General features: G+C 37.5%; 2 protein-coding genes across 5 annotated transcripts in view; both read left to right on the top strand.

Annotated features, from left to right (window-relative positions):
• The window catches only part of LOC135210731 (dynein heavy chain, cytoplasmic-like), a 112,245-nt gene extending 99,083 nt beyond the window's left edge, over nucleotides 1-13,162 (top strand). For all 4 annotated transcript variants that reach the window (XM_064243555.1, XM_064243554.1, XM_064243553.1 and 1 more), the window contains 15 exons: nucleotides 278-482; nucleotides 589-800; nucleotides 1,523-1,699; nucleotides 2,342-2,565; nucleotides 2,795-3,005; nucleotides 3,429-3,670; nucleotides 4,992-5,205; nucleotides 5,591-5,785; nucleotides 6,474-6,657; nucleotides 6,868-7,011; nucleotides 8,175-8,281; nucleotides 8,392-8,595; nucleotides 9,195-9,392; nucleotides 9,644-9,812; nucleotides 12,772-13,162. In XM_064243555.1, the coding sequence (XP_064099625.1) occupies nucleotides 278-482; nucleotides 589-800; nucleotides 1,523-1,699; nucleotides 2,342-2,565; nucleotides 2,795-3,005; nucleotides 3,429-3,670; nucleotides 4,992-5,205; nucleotides 5,591-5,785; nucleotides 6,474-6,657; nucleotides 6,868-7,011; nucleotides 8,175-8,281; nucleotides 8,392-8,595; nucleotides 9,195-9,392; nucleotides 9,644-9,812; nucleotides 12,772-13,031 (2,946 nt within the window). In that variant the 3' untranslated portion in view covers nucleotides 13,032-13,162. The remainder of the gene's footprint in view (nucleotides 1-277; nucleotides 483-588; nucleotides 801-1,522; nucleotides 1,700-2,341; nucleotides 2,566-2,794; nucleotides 3,006-3,428; nucleotides 3,671-4,991; nucleotides 5,206-5,590; nucleotides 5,786-6,473; nucleotides 6,658-6,867; nucleotides 7,012-8,174; nucleotides 8,282-8,391; nucleotides 8,596-9,194; nucleotides 9,393-9,643; nucleotides 9,813-12,771) is intronic.
• Nucleotides 13,163-21,595: 8,433 nt separating this feature from the next.
• Nucleotides 21,596-26,814, top strand: part of LOC135210730 (uncharacterized) — an 87,863-nt gene continuing 82,644 nt past the window's right edge. The window contains exon 1 of the mRNA XM_064243551.1: nucleotides 21,596-22,936. Coding sequence (XP_064099621.1) covers nucleotides 22,412-22,936 — 525 coding nt within the window. The 5' untranslated portion in view covers nucleotides 21,596-22,411. The remainder of the gene's footprint in view (nucleotides 22,937-26,814) is intronic.

The following is a 26,814-nucleotide window of genomic DNA, read 5'->3' as shown; positions in this document are numbered from 1 at the left end:
GTTACTGTAATATTTTTATGACTTTCTCACCAGTCTTTTATCATATTATCAGTTAGGAACTTATTAACTAACTGTAATTAACTTCAGAACCTCTTTACCTACCTTGGTTATCACAGAAACATCCTTTCTGTCATCAAAATTACTGAACCCCAACTTATGCCACCAAATAACACTAAATATTATCTTGACTTGCAAAATTTTGAATGTCAACGTGCAGTCATTAAAGTTTCTGTAAACTTGAATTGCTAATTCACATTGTGTTTATTTTTTTTTTCAGGACATTGATTTGTCTCCAGCATTCACAATCTTCCTTTCAACACGTGATCCAACCGTGGAATTCCCTCCAGATATCTGCTCTCGCGTCACGTTCGTTAACTTCACAGTCACCAGATCATCTTTGCAGGCACAGTGCCTCAATCAAGTCTTGAAGGCAGAACGTCCAGATATTGATGATAAGAGATCTAACTTGCTTAAATTGCAAGGTCAGTGGTTGGATAATGAGAAAATATTGAGCATTTTTTATACAGTACGTATACACCCTTTCTGACGGGATTACAATTTTGCTCATTCCTAAATAATTATCCACAGGTGAATTCCAGCTTCGCTTGAGGCAACTGGAGAAGAACTTGCTTCAGGTGCTGAATGATGCCAAGGGTCAGGTTCTGGATGATGATTCCGTAATTACTACTCTAGAAACACTGAAGAAGGAAGCTACAGATATCTCTCTTAAAGTACAGGAGACTGACAAGACAATGAATGAAATTGAGATGGTTTCTCAGCAGTATTCTCCCCTGTCATCTGTGAGTACATTATCAGTAGCCATTTCTTTTAAAGCTGTTTTTCTTATACTTTAATTATGAGGCTTTTTTTTGTTTTCTGTCAACTTGATCCTGCTTTTGAGTTGTTTCTTAGCAAAGAATTTTGATTACTAAGTTTGTAGGTTCTTTAAGCATTACAGGGATTTCGAAGATTTACTAACATATCTGTAGGATCTTCATACCATTAAACACTCAATTGTGCTTCATCTGTTGTCAGAATACAGAATTAAATTGCTAGTTATCATCTTTTGGATGATGATGGGAAAGGGAACTTTTTAGCCAGAAAGATAGGTCCACTGTGTTTTTAGTGATTGCCAATAAAATTCCACAATTACAGACATCATTGGTGATAAAATTGCATCACCAGGTCCAGCATAATTGGAAGGGATATTAATAGAAGTAGAGAAGAGTGTTCATCAAGAAGGCTATAAAGTGTTTATAATTGAATTCCTTTTTTATTTAAATTCTAATTTGACTGCCAAATTAAAATTAAGTATTAATTAAAAGACTTATTTTAGAAATTTAGGCAGGGTGTTAGATTTATCAATAATAATTCAAGACTCATTTTATACATAGCCTCCTTTGGTTGATCGGTGCTAAGCTGCTTTCATTTCAGTATAAGGAAAACATTTGTGATGAGCAATTTAGATTTTTTTTATTCAGTATTTATGAAATTCATTAATCCTGGTTTTTAATGTTTACAGGCTTGTTCAAGTATTTACTTCACCTTGGATGCTCTCCATCAAGTGCACTTCTTGTATCAGTATTCGCTTCATTTCTTCTTGGATGTCTTCAATGATGTTCTGTCAAACAATCCAAACATCAAAGATCAAACCGATTATTCTTGTAGGCTTTCCATCATTACCAATAATCTATTCCAAGTAAGTCTTCGTATTTATCTTTTTGCAGAATCTATTTTATTTTAATGATTTTGTTGTCCTTTTTTTATAGGGGTTCCATAGATTATAATTGCTCCCAAATGTTTTGTCATTTGATATGCTTAGAAATTATTAATGATTTTACTGTGATGATCCTTAAAGCTATCAAGAATTGTTCAAACAATCTTAATGCCATTTTGGAACAGTGTTCTTTACGTAATTGAATGAACTCGGAAACCTTGCCCTGGATTATTATTAGCATTACTGTTATATCAGTCAATTCATTTTCAACCTTTTTGACTTTTGCTTTTGAAAACTGATTTCAACAGTTACGTATAATGAGCCATCTTGTCCCAAGATAATGAAAGTAATATTTTTGCAAAAAGTCATTTACATTTTTAAGAAGATATGAGCTTCTAAAATGGTTAAGACATTTTTTCACTTAAATCTGTCAGTGTCTTGCTAATACAAGTAGAACTATTTTTCGTACCAATGAAAATTTTGCCATTAATGTATTGTCATCAGTTTTATTAATTAGAAGGCAAAGATTGCTTTTAAACAGAAGATATAATCTCCAGGCATGTGCAAATATTTATTTTCAAAATGCCAATCACTGTCAGACTAAATATTTTTTCTTATTTGCAGCTTACATATGCTAGAGTTGCTCAAGGTATGCTTCATACTGATCGCCTTATCTTTGCTGTGTTGCTGGCACGCATTCGTTTGCGTGGCGTCACATCTGAATCCTCATATGACTCAGAATTCCAGTTCCTTTTGAAGAGCAAGGAAGGACTTCTAAATACTAATACCTCTGCAGTTGCTGGACTTACTCCTGAACAAACAGATTCTATGCTAAGATTGAGCAACAAGTGAGTACTTGACTTTGTTGAAAAATTATAACTCATGATTTTTTAATATAATTACGTATATGGTGTCTCAGTTTTCTATACATGGCAGTTAATTTTCTGTTCAAGAATGTTTTGTTATACACATTTTGTTGTTTATAGGTGAGAACTCCTCTGTGTAATTTGGGTATTAGTGGGCATTGCACAGCATATCTTTTAGACTATTTGCTTACTTTGAAATATCTTTACGCAGAGTCCCAGCATTTAAGAACGTAGACAGAATTTTGGATGGAGCTGAATTCCAAACATGGCTGGAGTCTGCATCTCCAGAGCTGAGCGTGCCAACCATATGGGAGACAGAGAAGCAGTTGACACCAATTGGTCAGTCAATGTACCAGGTGCTTGCCATCCAAGCTTTCCGACCAGATAGACTTTGTGCGGCTTTGAGTATTTTTGTAAATAATGTAAGTTATATGTTTCAGATTCTGTTGTCATTTTCATATATTTCCATCAATAATAGTAAGGAAATGCCATAACATTAATCGGAATATTTCCTTAACACACGGTTCCTTCTCTTCTGATGTGTAAAATAAGACTTAAGTTCACTGTAAATTAAATAATCACTTTGATTTAACTTGGGAGAGTCATTTTCTGTTGTTATGTGTGCTTAGAAAGGGAATCTCTTTTTTATTTTACTTGAGAGAGTCATTTTCTGGTGTTTTGTGTGCTTAGAAAGCAGATCTCTGATTTAGCTCCTCCTAGCTTCAGTATCAATTTTTTTTTTTTTTTTTATACAATTATACATATCAGTTGGTTTCCATCAAAATATGTGATATCAGGGCCTTATGATATTCATGGTTTTATAATTATCACAATTACTCCTCTAGGTACTTGGAGATAGTTTCATGGGTGTTGGTGAACGTGAGGTGGACTTATCAAATGTTGTTGAAACAGAAGTGAAAGCCAACACTCCCATTCTTATGTGCGCTGTTCAAGGATTTGATGCTTCTGCAAGAGTTGATGACTTGGCTGCCCAGCTAAACAAGCCTATGACATCAATTGCTATTGGTTCAGCTGAGGGCTTTAGTGAGGCTGACAAAGCTATCAATTCAGCTGTCAAAAATGGAAGGTATGTTAGTAATACTACGTTTGATTTTATGAAAGCATTTCTGTTTGACGTGTTGCCAAGAGCAGTGTGAGGTCCCAAGAAATTCTATTCCAGATGAGCACTTTTTGTTACCTTATCTACAAGGTCTTTTACTAATGGAAATTTATAAAAAGGAAAAACCTTTAATAGTGCAGATGGAGCCTGGCTTAGGCATTATTGTGCATTATAAATTCTGAATTTAATAGAGCTGATAACAATCTAAATTGCACAATATTGAATTCTTTGTACAACTTTATTTTAACCCAAGTGACAATATTAATTAATTTTTAGCAAGTACCAAAGCAGATATAATTAATTTTAATAAATGTTAATCATAGTTGCTAAATGGGCACAACTGATGATTAGTTGCCAGTTGATGAGATTGTGATATGGTTATTAATTATAGAACACTTCATGTAGCTGTCATCCAGTCAGTACTTAGTTGTTGGATATGTTTAGATATAGAAATTATTATCTGAATCTTTAGCTTTTCAAATCATTGACTGATAGATAGCTAAGAAGCATTAATATAATATCTATCGAGTTACTGTACTTCTTTTGTGGAAGGTATCTGGTAAATTATTGTATACTGTACAATATGTTGCAGTGAAGCCTTGTGGTGTTATAGTTTAGTACTAGTATAGTTTAATCCACTAGTTCTCAATCTGGGGGCACTACCCCCCTAGGGGTATGTCAGTAATTTCCAGGGGAGGCGTGAGTCCTAGAGAAAAATGAAAAAAAACTATATTCTTTATTCTCTTAACAAGAGTGAGGAACTAATATTCAGAAGTTTACGAAAAAATGCAAAAGTATGGCCTTATAACGCTACTTTCCTAGAGTCTGCTACTCTAGTTAGGCTCGTTGGACTTAATGTGTCTTGTAATTATTGACCTCCCTCCCTATCCCTCGAAACCCCTTCGTGGTAATAAAAAGGTGAAGAACCACTGGTTTAATCAGAATATTGGGTCCCTTTGTTATAGAATAGGATGAAATATTGTAGCAAAACAAGAAATTGGGACACTTAGGTGATAGGATACAAAAGGGAAAGAGCAGAAAGTAAAATAATCATGATGATGTTGAAGAGGCTGAAGGAACTCGACAGAAGATTTTTGCATTCCATACAAGTACATATTGTAAATTTCTTTATAAACCCAGCCTAAAACTTTTGGATATATTTGTGCATAGTCTTTGTTTAACTGTAAATAAGCAAATGCCCAGTGCAACACATTTTGCTTCTAAGCATATTGAGTTGGAATTGTGACATTTAAGGTATACTTATGCATACTACTTGTGTTCTGTATAGGTGGGTGATGCTGAAGAATGTTCATTTGGCTCCATCATGGTTGGTGCAACTGGAAAAGAAGTTGCACTCCCACCATCCACATCCTCAGTTCAGGCTGTTCCTTACCATGGAGATTACACCTCGTCTTCCTGTAAATCTTTTGCGAGCAGGAAGAGTCTTTGTCTTTGAGCCCCCACCTGGTATTCGTGCTAATCTTCTTCGTACATTTAGTACGGTAAGTGTAAAATGGTGTCTTGAGGTAGAGAACTAAGGAGGGCAGGAATTGACAAATTTTCTGTCAATGTAAGCTTTTATTTCATGTAGGAACAGACATTTGGTCATACTTATTACCCCACAAGGTGATATTTTAATTTGTTAAAACACTTGTTTTTTTATTATGTGTATTAGGGTCTCCCTCATTAAATTATTTTGTTTCATTTGGTAGTTTTTCCAATCTTATATTTAACCTTATGCCAATTGTGATAACCATATTTCAATTTGCCAATATAGTTTGTTAATGGTACACTTGTGATTTTAGGAAAATTATTAATGTAAAAGCCCTAATAAGGACTACAGTTTGACATACTTCGTTTCTTAATAGTATTCAAATTTCTGTGTAGGTCCCAGCCTCACGTATGATGCGTGCACCAAGTGAACGAGCTCGACTCTACTTTATTATGGCCTGGTTCCATGCAATCACCCAAGAACGTCTACGATATGCTCCCTTGGGTTGGGCCAAGTACTATGAGTTTAATGAATCTGATTTGAGGGTTGCATGTGATACTTTGGACACCTGGATTGAAGCTACGGCTATGGTAAGACTTTGATTTATTGAAGAATTAGGTTATTCCTTAAACCTGTGGGTAATATCATAAGTATCATAAAATTAATTTTTTTATATAAAAGTGAATGAAAAACTGTGAGCGTTGCCCCCTAAAGCAAAATCTTTAATCTTTAAAATCTGTTATCTCAATAATAGAGGGATGGAAAATCAGTGAACAGTTAAATGCAAAGGTTACTGATTGCCAAAGATTATACTTGGAGAAGAGGTGACTTGATTGGTGTCATGAGATACCATTATTGTAATACCAACGCCATTGATAAACATGCATTATGTCACTGGACCTTGCTGCTTTTGGGTAAAAATTTTTTTTTTTTTTTTTTTTTTTTTTTTTTTTTTGCTAAGTATCTTTGGCAAAATATTATAATGGCAATGGTATGTGTGTTTTTGTAGAAATTTATTAGGTTTTCGACTTGTGCCAACATCATAGCTTTAAATATGTGGCAACATCAAGAACTCTTTAACTCATTGGCCTGGTTGATAATAATGAGAAGCAAGTATGTCAGGGGTATGAAGTGATTATGAAAGCCCAGTCAAGTCTTATTTTGCTGGTCATGACAATGGGCATGTCACTGAACATGGTTAGAAATTGGGATCTTGAAAAGGCATATGTAAACACAATGCAATTCATAGATATTTACTCAGTTTTCTTACTCTTTCAGGGACGTACCAACTTACCACCCGAGAAAGTCCCATGGGATGCATTAGCTACTCTGATGTCAGAATGCATATATGGTGGAAAGATCGACAATGAATTTGATCAGCGCTTATTGAGTTCCATTCTCTGCAAACTGTTCACACCAAAGAGCTTTGACCCTGAGTTCCCATTGATTTATAATGTAGATGGTAAGAACCTTATCTTTTCTTATGTACCTTCGAATATTAATAATAATGGTAAGTGCCACTAGCTTGTATGTACGTGTAACCATTTTTCTCTATATATTACTTTGGATTTTACACTATGAAGTGGTAAAGCCCTAATTCATATGTATTCCATTGAACCTTTAGCAGTGACTGTTAATTCGCAATATTAAAATGCTGTTTACTTTCTCTTAGGTATCGAGAACAATAATATTACTATGCCAGATGGTATTAGGAGAGACCAGTTCTTGCACTGGGTAGAAAACCTGAGTGATCGTCAGACTCCATCTTGGTTGGGACTTCCTAATAATGCTGAAAAAGTACTCCTTACTACGAGAGGTAAGTTCAGCCTACTTTTATGAATGCTTTTTAATACTGTATGGGAAGAGCATAGATGAATTGCCTACAATAATGTATTGTTTTGATGCACTTTTTTTTATGTATATTCTCTATGAAAATGAAATTTTTAGAAAGTATGGTATCTTGCAATAAGAAAATAACCTGGAAAAGAATCATTCTTATCAGTAACACATTCAGTGTAACTAAGAGGAAATAACTGGGAAAAAAGGCATACTGCAAGTGATATGAAAAGAAGAAAATGTAATTACTACAAGTATGAAAAACCACTATGCATTAGGTCCCATTTACACAAAGATGTCAGTGTACGCAAACCTGCTTTCAGGAAGCATAAAATGACTTAGGATCTAACCAAGTGCTTGACCTTCCTCTCGACATGCATTCATCTTTTTGTTAGCTTTTTACATTCAGAATAAATAAGGAAGAAGAGTTTAGCAGTAAAAGTTGAATATGTCTGAATTGTTTTTCTTCATCTTAGGATTTATATCCAGTTCATCGAGCTTTTTCAAAGAGAAGTGCTCCACAACTGTACATTCAGTATACCTCATTTTGTAAGTTAAGCAGTGGTCATTTTCAGGATTCAGTTGCTAAAATTTTACAAGACAAGAAATTTTATGAGGTATTATTACTCATTTTTCGTCCATTTCAAATTTTTGTATAATTGCCTTTTCTCTGTCCAACTATAATACATGGTCATTTACACTAACCTGGTAATGAACTTGTGGTCTGGATTTTTGTCTTCAAATCAAATATATCGGGAATTAACCCTTACTGAACGGGCTAAAATATACACTAGAACACCCTTAGACCAGGCAAACTTTAAGGTTGTCCAATTTAAGAAGAAATAACATCAATGGAAAGAGGAAGATATGCAAATGCACATGGCATCAAAAAAAATATAAAAAATATATCTACTTCCTTTAAGAAAGGTTCCATTGTGCATGCCCATCCCACATTCCACCATCCACTTGCAATAGGTGTGATTATATGTATTTATAAGTTTAATAAGACAAGGTACAATCAGCAGAAAAAAAGACCTGAAATTTTACTGTTCCATTTATATGATCTCTTTAGCATAGAGAAATTCCTGTATTTATAATTCAGTGCCTCTTGCTCAAATATAGTTTTTTTTTTCAATTTCACAGGAACTGATATGTTGGGCAAATTGTTGAAGATGCAAGTACTTGAAGATGATGATGAGTTAGCATATGGTGGAGATGAGACTCCAGGAACAGAAAGGAAATCAGTAGAGGTTAGTTTATATGATATAGTTTAGTAAGTACTGTAAAATCAGGGTAAAATATCAGTTTGAAGGGAAGGTTTATCTTTACGGTGTCAATCCTCAACTTTTCTTGTTTTCAGGGTCGCCCTGCCTGGATGGTGACACTAACTCAATCAGCCTTAACATGGCTGTCTTTACTGCCTGAGGCAGTGAATACTTTACGCCGTACATTGGATAACATCAAGGACCCTCTGTATCGCTACTTTGAACGTGAAGTCAATTCTGGAGCAAGACTACTGCGCATTGTTAAGAGCGATCTAAATGATGTAGTTCTTATTTGCAAGGTAAGTTGCTGAATACGAGTAGGTCTTGTTTTTTCATTTTTGTTTTCATTCTTCATTGGCAATGGAAAGTGTTTTGCACTAAAAGTTCTTTGGAGCATTCCTTCAACTACATTGCTTTCTGCCTTATACTTTCCACAAATTACCCTTGGTCTCTTCCCATCTAGCTGTCCATCTTTAAAAACCTTACATTGCTCCATTTTTAACCTCTCATTTAAGAAAAAAAATTTGGCAAACATTTTGAGAATTAGGTATAAGAATTCTTTGTTAAACTACAGTTCTCTTAAAAAAAAAAATTGGTAATGTTCAGTGGCACCCCTAAATTGTTACCAATAAATGTCGCCAACTGATTAGAGTATAAGGAAAAATTGTTAATGAAGTGTCTATTATTGAAAAATCTACTTTACTTAATGATGTTGCAAAAAAAATGTTTTCACATTTTGGTGTGTTAACAGAATTGTTCATACAGTGATGTATTTATCATATAAGAGAAAGATGATGTGTTAAATGAAGAGTACTAATGCAAAGTATTTTTCACTCTCATAATTTATTTATCTTAGTTAAGGGAATTTTATATAATTTCATTTCATTTTGTCCTACAGGGAGAAAAGAAGCAAACTAATTATCACCGTAACATGGTTAGTCAGTTGGTCAAGGGAATAATACCAGATCAATGGAAAGCATACACAGTACCAAGAGGAGCAACCGTCATACAGTGGGTCACTGATTTCTCCCAGAGAGTCAGACAACTACAAGAGATATCCAAACAAGTGGCTCAGTTTGGAGCATCTGAACTTAAGGTACCATTTAGCTTTTAAGCTTTTATTTGATAAAATTTCATGTCTGTAAATGCTGCAATATGCATGAATAATTATGTACAGTACTGACAACACTGTTCCCTCCCTTTCTTTTTAATTCTTTGTTTATTTTTCTAAAACCTTCAATTTTTTAAAAGTTATTTGATTTATTAATCATATTAGTAGTACGTCAAGAATAGGGGGATAGATTAGACCATTATACAGTATATTTAATGTCTCTCTCTCATTGACAGAATATTACAGTATGGCTAGGAGGGCTGTTCAATCCTGAAGCATACATTACAGCTACATGTCAGTGTGTTGCCCAAGCCAATTCTTGGTCATTAGAGGAGCTGTCTTTGGAAGTATCCATTGCAGACATGGAGGGCCAAGTTACTACAGCTGGTGGCTTTAGCATCAAGGGTAAGTTGTTAGTCTATAATTACCATTGATTACAATTGTGCTTTTACCATAAAAATCATACACCAAATTGAGAACTTTTAAAGTTTTAGAAAATTTTGTATGTATTTTTGAAATTGATAACCTTGAGCTTAACTTACTATGCTATCGGAGACGATAGGGCTAAAAGTTCAGTAAGATACCATATTATCACAAAGACTACATTAAAGGTAAAAGCGCAGGGAACGGGTGACTTACCGAAGAAGTAACCCGAGCTACCATCCCGTAGCAAGCAAAACAGTTTTCGTGATGCCACACTACGGAGTTCTTTATCAGCACAGCGCAGGGGGCATGGCCTCGGCAAACATCGTGCCCGCAAGGATCCTGGAGGACGGCATTACAGCCGGCAACCAGACATTGGGTGGCCTGTAAATGTAATGATACATGAGTATCGCCATGTAACAAGATATGAGACGCTCAAGGAAACATGATATTGTGCCGGTGTGACCCGGACTAAAGAGACATATGCATCCCGGGAACTCGTGCTAAGCGCATAAAAATCAACCCGGAACCGTAGTAGCCCGGAGGACAATACATTCCGGGTAACCCGGAACCTCCTATTGAAGCTACCCGATCAGAGAGAATGAAATACAAAGGCACTAGCAACGGGCTATCCCGGGCGGCAGTGAACCCGGAGGTTCAATGTACTAATTAAACGAAACAATAAATAAAAAATTAATGATAAAATCTCCGCCTAGGGAGGTACAACCTCCCGAAAACAAAACCCTCGACGATGCCGGAAAGGCCGGAATGCAAACCCGCCATGGGCGGGGAGGGAATGTCTAAGGCGGGAGGGTGAATACATTCAGAGAGGCGGGAGAAGCCGAGTACGCCCAGACTACCGCCAACTCCAAAGAAGGTCGGCTGAGAAGCGACACCCACCGACCTAAGGCCTGAGAGGCCCCCCTCCACAGCCCCCCGCAGAGACTCGGGTCGGCCGTCAGCGACAACCTGAGCGAGAGAAGCACCCACCCAGTGGGGGCCCCGAGCGGAGGGGGGGAAAGGCAGGTCGGGAGGGGTGACGATCACGTGACCCAGCGGCTCCCCGCGGTTACTGGACCGCGGGGAAGGCGCATGGGGAGACCTACGTGGTAGGCTAGCCGACACGATCACCCAAAGAAAAACATACGCAAATAAACAATAAATACTTGAAACTAATGTAAAATCATGCACTAACATGGGGGGGGAGGAATAGAAGGGAAGAGAAATGAACATTTAAACACCTAACCACCAGGCAGGACCACCCGATAAGGATAGCCCTAACCAGGACAAAACCAGAACTGGCCTAATGCCGTAACGATATAACTAAACCGAAGGGCAGACGGCCAGGGTAGGCATGATAACGAAAAAGAACAAAATAAAATCATAATGAAAATCAGTAAAACTATAACAGTGGGTACCCGATGAGGCACAAAACAAAGACACGTGCTCGAAAGGAAACCCCCGTGGTAAAACACGAAAATAATAAACATAAACATATACACGATCGACAAAAACTGCCATCCAAGAAAAGGCAAATAAAGGGTACTGATATACTACTCGGTTCACGAAGTATGGAAGACCATGCGAAACCGAAACGACACAAAAGGGGAACGCGTAATGGCGGCACCCAGCCGCTTCAGCGAAAGCGACGCCAGACAAAATCCTAAATAAAAAGGACCACAAAGGTCAAAATCACTCCCTAAATAGTTTCGAACAAAAAACCAGTACTTAACTTGGATGGAGAAGCAGATTGACGATCCATAGCTAAAAAACACAAGCCAAAAGGGCAGAGAAAATTAGAGCGCAAAATTTACAAGCAGCTCTCGAAATGGCTATCAAAGGAATGTAGTCCCTGACGCTACCTTCGCGGTAGCAGGGAGTGAGCCGTAGCACGGCTCCCCCTTTCTAAAGGGTTTTGATGTGGAAAAGGCTAATTGGAGAGGCTGCTGTGGTAGTGTTTTTCCCTCGCCCCAGATTCATACCGACACCCTTTTAGAAAGGGTGAGCGAGTCAGAATATTCTGGCATGTCCAATTTAGCAGTTCTCTGGTATTTTAGCAATATTTTACCTTAGAAATAGAGCTAAAGGAACGTATTTCACGGAGCGACACGGCTTCCTCGCCCAGAAATAGATTTTTCCTACGTCAAAATCCCTTTATTGACCTTGAAAAGTGTCCAGAACTGTGCTTGAACATTGATGTCTGGAATTTGTTAATTTTTTTGATCCAGTTGTTTTTCTGTTGAGCTAAATCTTGGAAGTGCACAAGTAGTGTCTATTAGTATACTTTGTTTTCCTCTATCTTCTTCTACCCTCAGAATAACGTGTTCGTATTAACTTCTGGTGACCATGTACTTTTCTTAGTAATTAGATTAGGTTATCAGGATGACTAATGCAATGATCTTAATTTTTGTCATTTGTGTTAGTATAGCATTAGGGGCAAAGAAAACAAGGCTCTATTTTTCATGAAATAAAAGAGGTTTCTTGTAATCAGGTTTGGTAATGTTGTGTGAGATAGTAGTAGTACAGTATTTCAAATTAGGATTATCAGCATTTTATGACCCCATAGGGGTGTAGTACTCTTAGTGCACATCATGTGATGCACTGTGAGCATTATGTAATGTTCTTTGCAGTGTTCATTTGGCCCCTAGCTGCAACCTCCTTCATTCCTTTTACTGTACCTCTGTTCATACTCTCATTTTTCTATGTGACTTTCCACTCTCTCTAACAATTGTTTCAAAAGTTCAGCTATGAGGTTTTACTCCTGTTACGCCTTTGAAACCTTCTCATTGTCAATTTCCCTTTCAGCACTGAATAATCCCATAGGTCCCAGCGCTTGGCCTTTGGCCCAAATTCTGTATTCTATTCTATCTAAATTCTATATTCTACTATTCCCTCATCATTTTATAGCAAATTGGCTATAATATCGTTTTGTCTTCCCCAGGCTTGAAATTACAAGGAGCACAGTCCAAGGATAATTGCCTCTTCCTCACCCCAACTATTTTGACGGAGTTACCACTTGTGACCCTCAACTGGATTCGGCGAGAGGGTACCGACAACCACAAAATAACTCTCCCGGTTTACCTCAATGCAACACGAACAGATCTGTTGTTCACTGTAGACCTGAAGATGATGGCAAACCAAAGTGCCCATAGTTTCTACGAAAGAGGTGTTGCACTTTTGGCCTCCACTAATTTGAATTAAAGTGGAGTTTGCAGATTTATTTAAGCTTTTAAATCCAGTTTCATAATTGTTATTATTTTGGCAGCAACATTGGCTTTAAACTAAGTTTTAATTATGATGGTTTATAAGATACAATAAATAGGTTTGTTCAAGTAGAATTATCATTTAAACCTTGTGGTATGGGCCTGTACTTTATATAGTATTTGCAACTTCAGCTGCTCTATCTGTCTTTAATCAGTTTGTCATTATTGATAAGAATAACTGAACCAAATTAGTACTGAATCAATTTACAGTTCCAATTGCTAACTCAAAGTGAAAGTAAACCCCCCCCCCCCCCTTGCAAATGGACAGCCAAGTGGGAGGAGATAAATAAAAAAAAATGGATGAAAAGTAAAAGGGCAAGAGCAATGCAGTTGAGATGGGGAGGGAACACAGGTTGCAGGCTGATTTGTAAAAATAACTTAAAAAAAAAAAAAAAAAAAAAAGACAACAAATTAGAAGTTCAAAATAGTGCAAAATTTATTTACATCACAGTTTTGGAATGTAAAGCTTCATGGTTGGTCAAGAACAGGAATATAGTAATGAGTAGTACAGCATCAATGAATATATGAAATCAAGACATTTTTTGAGTGTTTTATGTATAATACTTTTACACTGGTCTCTGACAACAGCAATATGTCATATTCATCTATACTAGGACATTACTGTTTTGGATGACTAGTTTGCTGTAATGTGAGTATAACAAAAGATTGGTTTCTCACTCATTTATAGGTTCTCTACTTACCCAAGATAAGTCATATAGAATAACCATTAAATAAAGGAAACTGCTTGGCCTGAAAATTTCTACTCCAGGAAGGAAATTTATCTCATGACAGGTGTAATCACATTGGTAATTTCTTCATGTGTGTTTTACATTTCATTATCAGACAGTATGAAAGAACAGTTTATGATGCAGAGTTGGAGTATTCATCTTGGAATGCATTGAATTAATATAGTTGTTTTGCTTATGTGTATTTTCATAGTACATTGTTCTGCCTTATTATTGCAACAGATGGAAAAGAGGCTATGGGAGTATGCATTAGTTCAGTTATTAACTTGTCTTATGGAGATTTTAAACAAGTAGTGATACACTCTTGCATTAGAAATAAATGACGAATTAGCAGGGATAACTTAACTAATGATTTAAACTTTAAGGCCCTCTGACTATCCATCAACAAACTGCAGACTTCAAATTACTCAAATAGAAGGACTATCTTGATAGTGAGGCCATACATTTAACTTAAAAGTGGAAAAGAAGACTGGTACCAGAGTTTACCTTCCTTTAGATGGATGTGATTACAATCATTGTAACTGATATTCCCCTTTTTAATCAAAAGAGGGAAACTAACTAACTGCATGGCAGTGGACGCGAGTTCGATTCCCGGGCATTCCACCGAGATGTGTATTTCTGGTGATAGTAGTTCACTCTCGTCGTGGTTCAGAAGTCATGTAGTAAAGCAGTTGGTCCCGTTGCTGAATAACCACTTGTTCCATGCAACATAAAAACACCATACAATCAATCAATCTAACTGCATGGCAGGCCCATGAGTGTGAGGTGCTCAGCAATGATTTTGATATTGACAATCTAATGTTTGTCAAGAAAATTGTTTGGTCCGAATTATGTCTTTTATATATTCATACTTGATTTAAAGTGCTTAAAGGTTGGTAGTGCCTTAATGCTTGGTTTTGTAGCTTAAATTTCATCATTCATTCTTAGTGTGTGAAGTCAAGGAGAATAGTTTCTCTAAAGAACCATGGATATTTAGAACTGGGCAAAATTTACTGAAATCTATTTCAAATGTGCCCATGCTTTGAGTATTACTGAATATTTAAAGGTTTCAAGTATGAAGAAGTGGAAACCTTGAAAATATAATCATTAAACAAAATTGTTTTAACAAAATGTGAATCTGAAGGAGAAAGATATGATAACTTGTGGTAATTGTTTTATGTTATGTAACTCAATGGAAAGTAAGAAAAACAGCTGGAGTATTACTATAAGTGAAAGTACTGCTAGTTTTATAATAGAATTACTGATTAATATTATCATTGTAAAGTGACTTAACAAGACCTCTCGAGACACTTACAGGGTCATAGAGATCTGTTCTTAAAGAGATTTAAAAATAGGACAAAGTAATGTTGAAGAAATAAGACTGCTAAACAAGAAAAGATAAATCTCGTGTTGAAGAAATGCTGTAAAGAACCATTATTACTGTCTACAGCGTGTAGCTCAAAATACACTCTTATGTGGTACCCCTATGAGGACTAGAATTTCCAATACTGTATATCTGTAAACAATCCCCTACTGACTGATGGACTCTGTAGCCGAGCAGACATCTTCCTTCCCTTGTGAGAGACTTTGACACCAACTCTCAACCTTGTCTAACCAAATCATAACCGACGTCTACCTGCTGGAGACAGCTTGACAGGGGTTATTGGGAAGAACTGTTTCAAAGGTATGACCTTTCCTCTATTGTCTTGATCTCTATAAAAAAAAGACACGGAAGAGTGACTTCTGCCCAAACTCAAATGCTGCCTGGAAAAAGACAAGAACCTACATTCATCATTGCCTCACCATCAGTGTCATCTTGTTTGAGAGGTCTTTCAAGAAGTCTGTGACCATCAGGTATCTGGTGTCTGTAGGGCCTGTGGTTAAGACAAGTCGATGGTGGTTGAGTCCTCCGTCTGTATTCATGACAGAATTAACCATGAATGACATATCCATACAAATGTCAAGATCAGTGCCCCTACCCAGCAAAAGCACCTTCTCTTGGTCCTAGCACCTGCTTCCCGTTACTTGTCCTCCTTTGTCAACTGCAGAAAGCAAGACGACCCATTCCTGCTAGTTGATGGCAGAAATGAACTTCCAGAGGAATCGCAGTTATGTCGCTCTCTGCAAGTGAGAGGGTTATAGAAGATGAGATGAAAGTGCTTGAGTCTGCTCTGGATACCCTCCATGCCGAAAATAAGTGGTACCTGAGATGAACTGTCTTGAATTCTGTAAAACCTCAGCATATGGTTAGGTAGGAAGAAGGAGTGGTAGGAAAAGTATGAGGCAGCCGCATCTCTTGACCATACCTCTGCCTTCCATTCGGGTTTTGACGTCTTTTACAATATGTGATGCTGCAGAGGCCAGTGAGAGTTATAAAGGATTTTAGCTGGTTTGTCCAAAGTGGCATTTTACCTCAACTCCATCATTAAAGCCTCCCTCTTCTGACATAGTGGTCTTTAAAGAGTGAAGACCTTGCACACCCGATCCATATTTCCAGAGAAGGAATCCGTTTTTTTACATTGTAAGAATTCTCTATGTCTACATTGGAAAATATGAGAGTGTGAACTATCATGGTAATAGGCAAGTTGGTCTTCTAATTGGGAGCAGGTGTAGCTGGAGCAGACAAGGACCAGGAGGCTTCAGATGTTATAGGAAACAGGAGTCTTGGGCGTTGTCAAGTGAGAATCTTTTAACCTATTGTGGCTGCTGATATTGAAGAGGTAAGAGCATCACTAGATGACGAGGAGGAACTATAGAGGGTTCCTCTTGGAAGTCTGCTTGCTAAGAAGTGCCAGCTTTCATGCAACAGTCAACTAATAGTGACTATCCATTGAAGAGGTTTCCTGTACTAATGGGTCTCTTTCAACTGACTAGACCCACCTTGGCTGTGATGACAAATACTGTACCTGATTGACACAGACTTGGGTAAAGGAGGCATGGCTGGAACAAACTATACTGTAGCTGTCTCCATGCTTAAATGACCTTTCCTTCAGAATGCATGCACTTTGCCTGAACTACCAGAGGAACAAGCGAATGCAACCTTTTGACGACAGGATCTTAGAAGGGGTAAGACCCTAATCCTCATTGGCCATAATAGGAGGTTCTTTTAAAACTGCCAGGAGATGCGGTAAAGGCATAAATGTTAGATGTTCTGCAGCAACAGAAATAGACATAAAACAGGAAAGGCATTGGTAGCTGGCTGCAGCAAGGTATTGCTGCAACATAGGACCCAGGAGTGACCCAGGCTGTGGAGTGGCTTCCAGAAATTGTTGACAGTTCGTATCTTGTCATGGGTCACAGTGAGACCTGAATGTCGATGAGTGATTGAGTGAGTGACAGTCTTTGAGAAAGATGCACTTACGTCATTCTTGTCTTCCTGCGGAGAGGTAAACGTTGATCATTCATGAAGTAAATGACTCATTTTATTCCCTAAGCCACCTGTGTATATTGGCAGTTTATCTCAAGAATGGATATTCCGATGAACACCGGCAAAAACCATTACTTTTCGGTGAGTATCGATTAATATTGGACAGTTTATAATTCATTCGTAGTGGTTATCTACCACAACTGACTATTTTCAGGTACATAATTCACTGCTACTGCTAGGTCAACAATGTAAGATTGGAAATCAATCACTAACTCCTTATGCTCCAAACGTCTGTGTGAAATGCAGCATAATGTCTGAGGTGACGAAGTCATGAAAGCATTCTCAATGAATTCCATGTGATGATTTCAGTTGAAAAGTAAATGACACCGCGCACACTAACTACAATATTTGGCTGAATATGGAATGAGGAAACAGCTTGATGACTGGGAACTGGAATTCATAGCAAAGATGGCAAAGAAAGATGTTTTCATTGAATGTTATAAATATATTGGCTATAATGGAAATATTCAGTTGCTTATTTTCAATAGCCCGAAGAAGGATTAGTAATTCCATAGAGATGAAGAATTTGGATTAAGAAAGTGTGAGACGTGAACTGATCAATTTTCTTTCTGTTAAGACTGCATAACGGTGTATGGAATCTAGAATCCACTTCTGCTGGCTTTTGTAATTTTGAGAAGATATTTGACAGTGTCGTAAGACCATCATTATGGAAGATCTTATATAATTTATGACATTCCTGGTAAATATATAATGCTAATTAAAATTATCCTTGAACGAAGCTGTTACGAAGCTGTTGCAAAGCTAATGTCAGCTAAATTTCAACAAGTAGTGGGGTGCCACAAGGAAATCTTCTGTTACCTTAAATGTTCGCCCTTCTCGTCGATTCTGTAATGAAAATTTATCGCGTATAGAAGTGCAGATCTAAACTGGATTAATGTTAGAAAGTTGGCAGACTTGAAACATACGGATGATGCTTTCTAATCATTAAAACACCGCAAAATATGCAAAGTTTGCTTGATGAAATGCATCGTATATCTTGACAGATGGGAGTTGAAAATAAATCTAATAAAATTAATAATAATGAAGACCGGGTATGTAAAAAAAATTAGAAATCTAGAAATTATTTTTTTACTGTCTCTCAAGAATATCCGAAAAAATTACAATCAGTACAGGTTCTCTCGAGTTGGAATTCAGTAAAAAATTGAAAAGTGCAAAACAAATAATGGCCAGGCTGAATAATAATATAGTACATTACAGTTCTGTCTTGCTAAACGGACATGAATTGTGGTGTGATTTGGAAATATTTAAAGATATTCTCGATTTGGGAAGAATATTATGAGTCAGACGACAGGATAGAGAGAAATAATACCAAACTGAAAAAATGGAAGTTCCAGGTTGAGGTAAGAAAGACTTGGACGTATCCTTCTCACCACCCTTGGAAGAATAGTGAGTGGCAGCGTCAGTTGGAAAACCAAGATCTAGGGAGAGTCAACGGCCTACTGCGTTGAAAATATCGATTTCCGCCCATCTTGGATGAGAACTTTGAGACGGGAAGGAGGTTTGGAGATGAGTGGAAGTCTGCTGAGGAGTTGCAGAATTTTAGAGGTTCTGTGTCGTGCGACGTTCGAGGCGATGATGATGATGATGATGATGATGATGTGCTTCCGGAGATAAATTCGAAGGGAACGTATCATTGTATATCCGCAGTGGCACGCTACAAGTTGTCAATTTTTACGAGCAATATTGTACTTGTAGATTTTGGAATCCAAAGTGACCGATTTTGGCATCTAAAGTTGCAGATTTTGAAATCTGTAAGTTGCCATTTTTGACATCACTAGTTTCCGATTTTGTCGACGAAAATTGACGATTTTGGAATCTAAAGTTGCTATTTTAGCATTAAAGGTTGTAGGTTTTGGTATCAAAAGTTGCGATTTCAGCGTCAAAAGTCGCCAGTTTTGGAATCTACAGTTGGCGAATTTGGCATCGCATGTTGCCAATATAGCATAAAGGTTGCAGATTTTGACTGATATGTTTAAAAGGAGTGTTACTAAATGCTTTAACTGACCTTCATAAGAAATATCCTGTTCCCCGCAGATTCATGATAGCCATCCACTCGCTAAAAAAGTTAGATGTTATAATAAGTAGATCCGACAAAGACGGCAAAATTGTAATAATGGACAAAGACTTCTACCTCGACAAAATCAACCAGCTCCTTAGCGACACAAATACGTACGAAAAACTGACGAAAAATCCCCTCCAGAACGTTCCCACAGAATTTTTTCGGAAAGTAAGATTAATTGGCCAAGACAAAAAGAGTATTGAACTATTAGAGAAATTTAAAGTAATTAATCCTAAATTACCCTACTTTTATGGTCTTCCCAAAACTCACAAAGACAATCTTCCATTCAGACCCATCGTTTCATGCGCCGGAGCTTTCAATTACAAAATTTCTAAATGGTTAGCTGCCTCCTTTTCTCCCTTTTTTTAGGCACTTTTTCTCCCAGCCACATCAAACATTCGGAAGACTTTTGTCACAAATTCAGAGAAGCACATATACCACTTCACAACATAAAACTTTTAAGCCTGGACGTAGACTCCCTATTCACAAAAGTACCAGTACAGGACGTTCTTCAGTTTTTAAGGGAAAAATTATCCCCCTATTCAGATCATTTCCCTTTGGCACTTGACAAAATAATAAAGTTAGTTGAATTATGTGCATCTAATAACGTATTTTCATTCGGGGAATCATTCTACAAGCAAAACTTCGGGTGTAGTATGGGTAGTCCTTTAAGTCCTAATTTTTATGCCAGAATCTGTACATGGAATACTTTGAAAACTACAGTAATAAATGCAATAAAACCCAAAAACATGCTGTGGATGAGATACGTGGATGACAAACTAACATTTTGGGATAATAAGTGGGGTAATTTTAATGAATTCCTCTCAAAATTAAACGCATTAGTGCCCAGCATCAAATTTAAAGTTGAATGGGAAACAGACAACAAAATTCCTTTTCTTGATGTTTTAATAATCAGAGACACGACAGAATACAAATTTACCATATACAGAAAACCAACGTTCTCACTTTCATATATTCACTACTTTAGCTATCATGACAATAATATCAAGATAGGTGTAGCTAGCAACCTATTCTTAAGAGCCTTACGAATTTGTTCCCCAGATTTCCTGGAAAAAGAATTTGAACTAATTCGCAAGCAACTTTCATCTTTAAAGTATCCTGACCATATAATTGAGAAAGCAATTCAAAAGCAAACGTAATTTTCTACCGACCCCCTAAAGACAAGACCAGAGACACACCCAACAATAAAATAAAAATTCCCCACCTGGAGACGATTAAGAGAGTAAACTCACACCCTTGGGAAATCCAACCCTTTTGCATTTACCTACCCAAATACCTTAGCCAAATCCCTGATTAACGTCCAACAAAAGACATCGCCCAAAGACTCTGGGGTATATGAGATCCCATGCCAGGACTGTGACCAATCTTACATCGGATTTACAGGTAAATCACTTCCCCAGAGATTAATACAACACAAACGGTCAGTTAGGTATGGACAACAGAACTCGGCCTTTTCAACCATATAAATGAACATAACCATAGAATAAACTGGAATATGTCACGTGTAATTTATAGCAGCAACTGCCGGTACAAGAGTCAAATGATGGAATCGGCCTTAATAAAAGAGAAGCAGGTAATGAACATCTCAAAAGGGAATTGGACATCGGACATCGTCGACGCAGTGTTCATTCAACCAACGCTTAAGAAGATTAAAGGAAGATTATCAGCGGGGGTGACCTAAATTGGCTTACTTGTGGACGAATCTCTTGGTATAAATACCACCTTTTCTGTAAACTTTTCTCATTCGTATACCTGAAGAGAGAGACAGCAGTCTCTGAAATATAGTACTTTTCTCTCTACATTTTGGTGTATGGGCTCCTTTTATTAGATGGAATTCTGTTGTTACAGAACATTTTTACCAGTCATATATATATATATATATATATATATATATATATATATATATATATAGATATTAATATTATATATATGTGTGTGTGTGTGTGTGTGTGTGTGTGTGTATAATAACCGTATAGCTTACCTCTTTACATACTTTCGTACAAGTAGATACATACATGTACGGCTTAGAGTACAAAGAAAAATTTTAAAAACAACATGAAATTCATAGAAAATTACTTTTCCAAGTAATTTGGCTTTTCAACTTCAAACATCAAAACGTTGAGAGCCTATATCGACGTAGTACCTACCTGCTAACGAGGGAATGGGAGATCGTGGGACGACGAGGGTTGTTCCAGTAACAGCCGTTCCCCAGGCCAGGTACATACATACTCTCTCTTTCGTTGTCTGACTCGTACGGTCCGAAGTTCCGATTCCGAACCAACCCCGTTAGTCTAAGTGCAACTGTTGTGCCGAGAAGGTGTGCCAGGATACAGCGTCAGTCAGGCTATCGGCGCTGTTCTGTGGATGAGCGCTCTGCTGGAGATGATGAGATTGGCCGAGTGTCTTCTTCGTTCTGACTTTCCAGTTTGGGAATCTTAGGAAAACGCTGATGCTAAAGATTTTGCTGTAATGTTTTGAAGTACTAATTGCGAATAAAACTATCGATGCTGTAATTACCATTAAGGGAGGATTCAGAATAAGTCAAATGATGCTGTAATCGCTGTTAGTGAAGATTAGAATACAACTATAGTGTTACTGCAAAAACCATTCGTGAAAATTCGAAGTATATGAAATTCTTATGTATTTGCAGTCGTAAGATTTTATGAAGTACTAAATAACGTTCTGAAAAACCTGCATAGATTTAATATAATGAGAACCTTCCTATAAAACTGAATGTCTTGTGTTTTAGAAAATAAAATCCGATGAAACGATAATATTGTATATTAACTGTGGCAAACATACTAAAATGCAGAAGGAGAGTGGTAGACATTAACATTAATCCAACAGAAATTTGGACGAGACTGAATATTGCATCGTAGTACTATCATAAAATTCTTAACATCAAATGCCAGTGTGCTAAGTGCTAAATTTGTACAGATAATAACTGGGGAATGGACTGAAAAATCTGAATGAGGCTGAACATAATGCATTTATTTTGATCAATCATAAAACGCCAGATGACAATATAATCAATATATATCTGTGAAGCAAAAGGATAACCAGCTATGGGTGTTATGACCAAAGGAAAGGGAGGCGGCTCTCTAAGGGACGTCTTGCTCGGCGGAGGAAGAGGTGGGATCAGTGGAGGGGGCGGAGGACCCCCAGGAAGCAGCGGCGGAGGCACTAGCCGAGGAGGAGGAGGGGCACTCACTTGGCGCTCTCTGAGGTCGGTCTCGGGCACCGTGGATGCCGTGGATCCTCAAGGACATTTCTTCCCAGCGAAGTTGGCACTTTCACTGGCCATTCTCAAACTCATACTGGCTATATTCATGATCTCCCTGGGGGCACTCGCTCTTGTCCTACAAGCCGCCCTCTCCTCGCTGGGCGCGGGGCTTTGGGCCGGCGCTGTGGTGGGCGTGTCTGGCTTTCTCGGAGTGTGCGCCTCTCGACGCCCTTACGCTCACGTTTACGTCGTGAGTTTCATGTGTATTGCTATCTTGTCAATGGCCTCTTCTGGATTGCTGATCATCTTATCGGCCACGGCTTGGGCCAGAGACAACCAGCATCCGACGGCAGTTTTCGTTGAGGAGGTAAGATTGGAGAAGTTATTATTATTATTTTTATTTATTTATTTATTTATCTATTTTGCTCTATCACAGTCCTCCAATTCGACTGGGTGGTATTTATAGTGTGGGGTTTCGGGTTGCATCCTGCCTCCTTAGGAGTCCATCACTTTTCTCTCTGTGTGCGCCGTTTCTAGGATCACACTCTTCTGCATGAGTCCTGGAGCTACACTTCAGCCTCTGGTTTTTCCAGTGATTATTATTATTATTATTATTATTATTATTATTATTATTATTATTATTATTATTATTATTATTATTATTAAATGGCCCGAAGGTATTGCATCAGGCTGCGATGCTATTTCCAAACATTTTTTCTTTTATGATCTCGTTCCCTCACGCAGTTTTATTTCTAACTAACGCCTTTTTTTCACATTTTCTTCCATTACGGTGAAATTGCAATCAAATGTATTTGATTGCTAAGTCTAATCATCACCCTCCAGGATGTCATATTAACTTGGTTCGGTTACCCTGCCTGTCAGTTATCACAATGACGTGAAAGCAAGTTAATTTGTTTACTTGAGTAGGTGAATTACAATTGCCGCTCAACGATTTGCCTTTGCGGGGTGGGGGCCGGGGGGCACATTTCCATCCATATGTACCCAAAGCATATTATCTAAAAAGAGGTCATCCAGGATATGATTCTACCAAATTTTGTCAAATTACGATCATCCATTCACGAGACTTTTATTTATTTGTCGATGTATTTTATCTTGAAGGTATGTAAAAAAAAAAATAGCTAACGATGAATTTAAAGACTACTTCGATAAAAGGCCGGCCATTTAGCCAAACAGGTGCAAAGCCTTTTTTTTCACTCTGACTTCAATATCATGTGCTCCCATTGCCTTTTAATGCTCTCACCTCATTGTTACTTTCAGTCTCTCTTCCTACGCATGACATTAAAAATAAAGATGAAAAAATCAGTAAACCAGTCAGCATCATTATATATCATATATATAATATAAGAGAAACTAATAATATTACAAGGAACGTCAGTTACTTATCGCAGGAAGCATTTAATTTTTGATACAACGAAGCCTTGCCGTTGATAAGGCGTGAGAGTCCAAATTAATGAAAAATATAAGAACTTACTCTTTTACAAATAAAAGGTTTTTCATAATCTTGAGAAACTTTAAAACTTTTGAGATAAAAGCATTTATCATCAATGTATAGCAATTGTTTAAATTTTATATCCGTTTTTAAAATTTAAACGGTTCAGTGTTTTAGAATGACTAGTCACTTGTTTTAAGCGATTAAAATGATGCTGATAAACTTATTTGATTTTATGAAAGCAAAAAAAATAAAACTTAGCGGTTTTATTTATTCGATCGATGGCTTGAAAGTCAGCAAATGACAAGAAACTTCAGTGTAATGCGGTCAGTGACATTTTAAAAGAAGAAGAAGAAGAAGAAAGAGGAATGACGCATTCGTTGTGATCACTGAATGTCGCGTTTTCCTTCCACAAATTGAAAGAAGAGCTTTTAGAAAACTAACGCAGCTTCATTATTGCCGTCAGTTTCAACCTTAATATATATATATATATATATATATATATATATATATATATATATATATATATATATATATATATATATATATATATATATATATATATATATATATATATATATATATATAATAATAATAATAGATATAGAGAAAAAGAGAAGAGAGAGAGAGAGAGAGAGAGAGAGAGAGGGGGGGGGGGGGTTGTTGGTAGTTGCCACTTGCCAGTGCTCACGCCGTGCCCTAAGAAATTGCATCATTCACTTGAACAAATGTCCTAATCTTTCCGGATATGGATGCATAGAGGAGAGAGTGAGTTACTGCTGTTGCATAGGTAATTACGCAGTAATCACAGTGATTATTACGCACGGTAAACAAATGTGTTGATAGGAGAGAAAGAGAGAGTTGATATATATTGGTGCCCATCAGGTTGTCGACCAGAGTTGGCGTAGTTCCAGTCGAATATAATGAGGTATGTACTTGGTAGTCCCCAAAAATTAAGCTGAAACTCCTTCATACTGGTGTGATTTGTAAGTACGATATTGACGTAGGCCACTATTAAAGTCAAATGCTCCGTTGTGGGTAAGCCTAAATTCTTTAGTTCGTATTAGTTAGTAGCTATTCATGCTTGTGTTGTTGGCTGAATTAGGGCCGGGGGTTGGGGGGGGGGGGGGGTGGGGGGGGGGGGGGGGGGGGGGGGGGGGGGGGGGGGGGGGGGGGGGGGGAGCATGATTATAATTCAAGCTTGTATTCAATATTCACTAAATGTCTTACGTAGACTACAACCTAAGATACCGTGGTACACACAAAAATGCAGTAGAGTAAACGACCAAATGGCCATCATTTCACTCGAAATGACCACTTTTTTCACTATTTTTAATGGGTGAAACAAGACAATTGCAACTGTGAGCATACCAATCAAAAGATTGAAACTTAATCTTTTGAATGGTATGTTTAAAGATGTAATTGTGTTGCTGCTTCACCAATTAAATGTCGAGTGAAAAAAAGTTGCCATTTCGAGTGAAATGATGCTGATTGGTCGTTTACCCTACAACCTAAGATACCGTAGTATACGCAAAAATACAATAGTCCATCCAGCGATGTTGTCAATATCTGTTTGTAAAAAGTTTGGTTTATTTGCGAAGGCAGTGATAACCCGTTAACCTTAAGAAAAAATAAAGACAGGCGGCTTCCACGGAAGTGTATCGTGGGACCGAAGTGACACCCACTGGGAAACAAATGATGTTTTGGTGACTGGCCGGCCCCAAATCGAATACTTTACAGCCCCGTTGGAGGAATCCAGTCACCGGTACTGGCCATATGACATTAATTAAGGAGAGCAAGTTTTGGGAGTTTTCACCGCGTGTGTTGTATAAGGGAAATTACATTCTGCCATTTTTCATGGTGCGTTCTTTTTTTGGATCTTCGAAACTCAATGAAAAAGTGTTGATTCATTACCCTTTTTTTTTTGCGTGTCGGTGCGAAAACCCGGAAAAAAACTGTTCACAAGTAGGAATTACGTAAGTTTTCCAAAATTTAATTCTCTAAATATTAAAAATTAGGAAATAATTCCGCAAAACCAACCCATAATCAAGGTACTTTCTGGTTTTGAGAGCTGCTTCAGGAAAACAAATCAGGAAATGTTTCGTCATAATAGTCTTAATTTCTATTTTTATTCTATTAATTTCCCTTCTCTCCATTGTCGCATATGGCCAGTCATTCAGTGTTAGTTTGCTTTGTTAGATTAATGGGTTTTCTGGTTTGAGCCATATATACGTTAGCGTCTTGCGAGGTAATCGCCAATGACTCGAAATTCCCCAGAACCATCAAAAGGTCACCCGCGCGTTCTCTTGGCCCTCAGAGCGAGCGGCAAATTGCACACGTCACTTTGTCTTTCCAGAACCTCCTATCGTTGGAAAGTAAAAGATCAATCTAGTTTTTTTCTCCCTTTCCAGTCTTCTTCAATATTTCCATCTGGCGTTTCCATTTCAGAAAGATGTTATTATGAGTCAGGAGAAAGTACAGGTCACTGTCCACAGGTATACTTGCCAGAACTTTGGGGGAGTTATGCGCATGCGTAAGGATTGTACTCTGGAGACATAAGAAATATCGCTTGTTAAAGAAATTGATTCACAAGGTAATAATCCTTGGAACAGTAGTAGAAAGTGGACGGAATAATAGAAAGCTATTCTATAGTGACATGAATGACAGCTTTTGAACCGAAATGAGATACGATATATGGGTTATATGAGGTTAGCTGCCTACGAAGCAGGAGAGAGAAGTGACGCAGGCGTTTCTTTCGCCTTTAGCGTATATATTTCTCTCGGGCCACATTGTGA

The sequence above is a fragment of the Macrobrachium nipponense genome, chromosome 4 (genome assembly GCF_015104395.2).
Source record: "Macrobrachium nipponense isolate FS-2020 chromosome 4, ASM1510439v2, whole genome shotgun sequence".
Taxonomy (NCBI): domain Eukaryota; kingdom Metazoa; phylum Arthropoda; class Malacostraca; order Decapoda; family Palaemonidae; genus Macrobrachium; species Macrobrachium nipponense.
Note: the sequence above shows the minus strand (reverse complement) of the source record. Positions and strands in the feature narration are given on the sequence as shown.